This window comes from Bipolaris zeicola (assembly GCF_000523435.1).
Source record: "Bipolaris zeicola 26-R-13 unplaced genomic scaffold scaffold_50, whole genome shotgun sequence".
NCBI classification, from domain to species: Eukaryota; Fungi; Ascomycota; class Dothideomycetes; order Pleosporales; family Pleosporaceae; genus Bipolaris; species Bipolaris zeicola.
The window spans coordinates 142,751-148,750 of record NW_006912099.1 but is presented as its reverse complement, the minus strand read 5'-3'; the positions used below and the strand labels follow the sequence as shown (position 1 = coordinate 148,750).

At 57.6% G+C, this 6,000-nt stretch overlaps 1 protein-coding gene across 1 annotated transcript; it reads left to right on the top strand.

The window, feature by feature from the left end:
- Nucleotides 1-4,065: 4,065 nt before the first annotated feature.
- On the top strand, nucleotides 4,066-5,944 carry COCCADRAFT_92771 (uncharacterized protein; the record flags this gene model as incomplete). Its single annotated transcript, XM_007712855.1, has 2 exons — nucleotides 4,066-4,491; nucleotides 4,541-5,944. The coding sequence occupies 2 exons, from the start codon at nucleotides 4,066-4,068 to the stop codon at nucleotides 5,942-5,944; spliced, it is 1,830 nt and encodes a 609-aa protein (XP_007711045.1).
- Between the last annotated feature and the right edge of the window lie 56 nt (nucleotides 5,945-6,000).

Here is a 6,000-nt window from a genome sequence, read left to right as displayed (position 1 = left end):
GGGGGGGCGCGCGGGCGGAGGGGGGGTGGCAGTGGTGGGAAAGGCAATGAAATGGCAAGTGGTGCAATCAATGAATGACGAAGGAAAGCGGAGCCGAGCGTCGCCCGTGAGCCGTGAGGACCGCCGAGCTCCTCTAGGCGGGCTTCGTCTCCACCGCAGCGCTGGTCAGGCGATGGACGACGACAACGACGTCCTGGTGTCTATGTATACACCGACCGTATGACTTGGACGTGGACTTGGGCGAGTGCGAGTGTGGTGAGCGCGCCCGGGCTAGCTAGCCTCGAATCGATGCATCACCATTGCAACATGGCGAGCGGGCTTCCACAGTTGGAGGGCGCTTGGCAGTGATTCGCCGCCACAAGCAGCTAGACGGCCATCCCGAGCATCCCGTTTGCCTGTAGCGAAGGTGGACGGACGTGTTTGAGATCTCGACCCCCTCCCACACCCCCCAACACCGACATGGAACCGATACATGATGGCACGCCGTATTCTATTACCCACTTGATCTTCGCCGGACAAGACTTTTGAGCTAAACAGGCATGTGCAATGCAATCATGCCTCTGCTTCCTTGCTGCCAAAGCCTCTTGCCCATTGTCCGTGTCGTGTCGTGTCATGGAGGGCCGCCGTTGATTACGCGGGCATCGATTTTTTTTTCACCGGTACCCCTGCAACCATTCTGCGCATGACGGGCGCTCGCAACGATGCTCCACCATTGCACAGCAACATCCTCATTGCATTGCGAAGCTGCGCTTCACCGGCGCCACAGATGGTGCTATGGATAGATTACGGGGCTGGAGCGACTCCCTTGCAACTTGCCTGCCAAAGCAATATCTCGGTCACGGTCACGGTTCCACGGTTAGCGCTGCGGGTCCTCTCCCAGCAGAGGCGTCGGCTGCAGACATGGCCGACTTTGCTTGCTTGCTTGCACTTGCTGGCCATGGGCCATGGGGCTGTGTGTGTGTGGGATGTGGGCCAGGCAAGATAGTTAGTCGAGAGAAAGCAAACATGGCTCGCTCGCAAGGACGGGTGGTGGAGGTGCTAGGAGCAGTCAACAGGTCAGCATCCGCGAACCACCGTGTGTGGGCTTGCTGCGGCTGCTATTGCTACTACTGCACGCAGGTAGCGACTCATCAACCCGCCAACCCGCCAGCCCGCGGCAGGTCAGGTCTGGATGAGGGAGGGATGGAAGGGAAGAGGTCATGGCATGGGCAACACTTGTTGGCAAGGCAGAGAGGACCGAGATGAGTGGGTGCCCCAGGCCGTGTGTGCACGCCAACTAATTCGGGCATCTTGGAACCATCCACCGGGGGCCTTGAGTGGACGCGTGCAAGGAGCCAGAATGCAGTAACTGAGGCGCGCGCGCAACAGAACCCCCAAGGCGAGGCAAGGCAATATGCGTTTGGTCAGGGGCGGTTGTGCAGTGCAGATTGCCTTGTCTTGTCTTGCCCTGCCCTGCCCTGCCCTCACCTTGCTTGGAGGGCTCAGCAGCAGTGCTCAGCGGACAGGCGGACATGCTTCAATAACAAGCTGCTGTCTAGCGTCGGGGAAGGGTGGGCAGCGGCTATTGGCCGAGAGGGAGAGATGGAGAGACAAGGCAGGCCGAGCCCTCGACACAGACAGGGCGTGGTGGATCCACTTGATGAGTGCAAGTCACACCAAGGCAGGACGGAGAAGGGCAGAGAGAAAAAAACAGAGGATTGACGATCAGCAGCACCCGCTCAAACTTCAGCCTGCAAAGCGTCGCGTTGGACAGGGTTCGGGCTCGGATTTAGGGCATGCTTAGGGTAAAGTAAGACCGCGAGTCCGCTAGTCCGCGGCCTGGCTGGGCGGCCTGGTTCGTATCGCTTCTGAGTGTGGTGGCAGCACGGCAGTCTTTGCATCGGCATCGCAGGGTGCTTTTTTGGCATGGCCGGCGACGAGTGGTGCAGCACGGCCAGTGACAAGCGCTGCAGGTCAAACACGGCAGGGCCGGAAATGAGGGCGCGAGTGATATGAGCGATGGATGGATGGATGGATGGATGGAGGGGTGTGTGTGTGTGTAAGAGAGAGAGTGTGTGAGTGTGTGTGCGCGCCCTTGTGTGTGTGTACATGTGAGTGAGTGAACATGTGTGTGTGTGTGTGTGTGTGTGTGCATGTAAGAGTGCATGTGTGTGTAGTAGTAGGAGATGCGAGTGTGTGTGTGGATGATGGACATCGTGGAGATGGTGGTGGTGGAGGCGTGTGTGTGTGAGATGATGATTGTTGTTATTGTTGATGGATGGACCACGGATGCGCAGCTGCACGGCCTCGCACGACGCTATCCGCAAACCCGCCCAAGCTGCACTCAGCGCCTCCGCTTCCGGCGATTCCTGCTGCTGCAAAAGTCACGGTGCATGTGGGAATGGGAGCCGGTTCGAGGGTGCCATTGTCGCATGTGCAGCCAGGTTGTGCATGTGTGGGTGGGAGTGGGTGGTGTGTGGTATGTATTACGGCGAGCGAGGCAGGCTGAGACTGCGTAGAGTACTTAGATATGCTTGGATACTACGTGGGTAGGTAGATTGATCAGGGCTGGTGCGAGGGACAGGGTGGGTAACGCTAATAATAATGATAATAATTAACGGCAATCACGATGATGATTGGGATGACGCTGGTCATGATGGGGTTGATGATGACACTGCTGGGCGGTGCAGCTGGGCCCTTGTTTTCCCTTTGAGGCTTGGGGCGTAGGCGGAGGCGGCATCGTGTCTATGTAAGTAGGCGTAGTCGTGTGTACACAAATTGCCGTAGTAGCCGGAGTAGGTAGTGGTCGTCGTCGTCTTGGTCGGCCGGTCGTGGTTGTGGTTGGCAGCCGGGTTGGTTGAGGGAGCGAGTGGTTCTTTGACGCCATCTGACCCGGGCCTGGTCTGGCCTCTTTGCTATCCCTCTCTCACACACACGCGCCTCTCTCCTCAGCGGGAGTCAGTCAGCCAGCCAGCCAGCCAGCCAGGCCCAGCCAGTCAGTCAGTCAGTCAGTCAGTCATTTACTCGGTCAGGCAGTCGCAGTCGGCCGGCCGGGCAGTCGCTTGTGCTTGTGCGTGTGCGTGTGCGTGTGCTTGGGGGGGCAGTCGGTCGCTCCTGCCCTCTCCTACCACTCAGTACATACTTGGACTACACTTACTTAGTCACTACCACAAGCGACGCAACCACTCACCTTGCAGGCGATAGCAGCCAGCAGCTAAGCAGACAGGCAGGCAGGCAGGCACTAATCAGCTAATCAACTAATCAGCTAATCCGCCCGCGCGGCTTGGCGGGTCGCCGCTGCCCTGGCGGCGTGCCCCCGGTTGCTTTGTGCCCCCCGGGCCCGTGCGCGGCTAGCAATACGCAGGCGCGGTTGATGTCAGAGCGCGGCTTTGGATCAGCCTCTTGGGGCGTTCCTTCTACCCTGCTCGCGCTCCTGCCTGGAACCTTCCGAGCCCTTCACGACTCCGTGTGTGTGAATTACCTATGTTTTATTCAAATCCAACGGCCCCAAGCCATGTCTGCCCTGCCTGTGTGCGGGCCCCCGACTGTCCGCCTCCCTACACCTCCTACGTAGTACATACGCCTACCACCTAATACATACATGCTTGCCCGCTCTCCCTCTCCCTCACATCCTCTACTACTACTACTCCCCATGCCCTCCGACACTCACCACCACCACCACCACCACCTCCACCTCCACCTCGCCTCGCCCTTGTCCTCCACCACCCTCCGCCGCCGCCCAAGCGTCGCTTCCCGCTGTCCCCAACAAAGGCTGCCTTCATTGGCTTAGCATCTAAACATTGACCCCCGGTGGCTGTCATCCGCAATAGTTGCCATCGTGCTCCCTGCTTCCTATCTATTCCTGGCCCACCGGCTCCTCCTCCTCTTCTTCTTTCTCTTTTTAGGTCACCTCTACTCCACCTGCCTCTTCTGCTGGACATGCCCTCGAGCCAGACATTCTACAAACAATAGCTGTCTGCCGTTTCCATGAACGCCCGCTCACCTTGATCTTGCTCCAACCCCCCTCAACCCAACCCTCATTCACCTTCCGTCGTCCGCATGCTCGAGCTACAGCTCCCCCGTCCAATGCCTCACGCCATCCCGCGGGAGCATTCCTTCACCTTCTACGCCCCCGGCCCCCAACCATCCTCCAAGCTGGACAACACCATGCAGCTTCCATATCCAAGGATGGCCAACGCCTACGATCACGACCCCCTCCGCACAGCCTCTCGAGCTCCCCTTACGCCTCCAGACCTTCCTGGCTCAGCACTACGGGTCGTCTCGCTCCCATCCAACCAGGGCTCGGGCAATCAGTATGGCTACCAACTACCAGCAATCGGCAACTCAAGATCAGCAGCTGCACCAAGAAGCCCCAGCCCGCAACGACAGCAACAGCAACAGGCACAAGAGACATCACAAACACCAAAGAAGAAGTGGTCAATATCTCCAAATCTACGGATCCCACCAACCATCAACACACCACAAGAAGGCCTTCCTCAACTGGCAGCAGAGGTGAGTGCCATATCCTTCTTTGATTAAAACTTCTTTTCTAACTTTGCAGATTACCTGTCTTTTCTGGTTTGAGAGTTCGGCAACCCTGAAACAAGTCGTTGACACAACCTCACCTCGCCAGCCCATGCAGCCTCTGGTCCCAGATGCACACCCTACAACTGGCTTTAGGAAATGGGTAGCCACCATTCTGACAACAACTCAGGTAGCACAGAATGTGATTCTTCTCGCACTCCTCTTCATATACAGGCTGAAGCAGACCAACCCAACTGTCAAGGGAAAGCCCGGCAGCGAATACCGTCTTCTCACCGTAGCGCTGATGCTTGGAAACAAGTTTCTCGATGACAATACGTATACGAACAAGACGTGGGCCGAAGTGTCAGGCATCTCAGTACAAGAGGTTCACATCATGGAAGTCGAATTCCTCAGCAATATGCGCTACAGCCTTTTCACCTCAAAGGACAAGTGGAACGAGTGGCACGGTATTTTGGGCAAGTTTGGCACCTTCTTTGACCAGGCCTCCAAAATACCCGCATCCGGCGCCGTCAGCCCAGTTGGTCCCCAGAACATGCTCGGCGTTCCTTCAAACGTGGTCCCCTCACCACCGACCCAGCAACAAGCGTCTCCACAAACCTCCATGTACTCCCCGAGCCACATTGCACTCTCCAAGACACCGCTGTTGCAACCACAGGCTACATCTACCAACGTTTCTCCGATTGGTGCTCTTCCGGAGTTGGGTTCGATTCAACGCAAGCGCAGTGCAGACTACACCAACGAACCACCAGCGAAGCGACAGGCTCACGGATTCGCCCCTGGACCCTACAGCAACGCTCCCCCAATCCCTACGCTCCAGACGCCCATCAACAGATCGTTTGAACCGCCGCCATCTGTGAACCGGCTGCCGCCTCTGCCCAGCCTCTCGATCCCTCCACCTCAGCAAGTACCACCTACCCAAGCAAAGACCTGGTCTGAGCTCCCCTTGCCTGTACCTGGAGGCCGGTCCATGGCCATGGTATACCCACCACCGGTTCAATGGCCACAGCCTAGTAGCACTCCTACAAGCTCAGCCCCTCCTGCTTTCCCTCACAGTTACACACCATCTGCTGAGCAGCCTCGTCAGGTTAGCCCATACCAACAGTCTGCGGGGTCGTCACCTGTGAGTACGTCGTATGCTGCAACGGGTTCTCGTCAACTGTCTCCCTCGCACTTCCTCAACCAGCGACAGTCGCCTTATCGACCGGTCCGTGGTGTACATACCCTGCTTGTCCCACCTCCCCAAACATCCATCCACAACCCCGCGCGCAATATTGCATACGATCAGATGCAGTACCAGCCATTGGGTCGGCCTATGACTGACCGTCGGTCGGGCTTGCTGCCCTACATGGACCGTAGTGCTTGGCCCGAGACGAACCAGTTCAACCAACTCCCCATCCCCCAACAACCTATTTTCAGATGAATGGGTCATTACATCATCTTTGTGTATCAACTCTCGACCAGCCTCCTTTCGGCTAC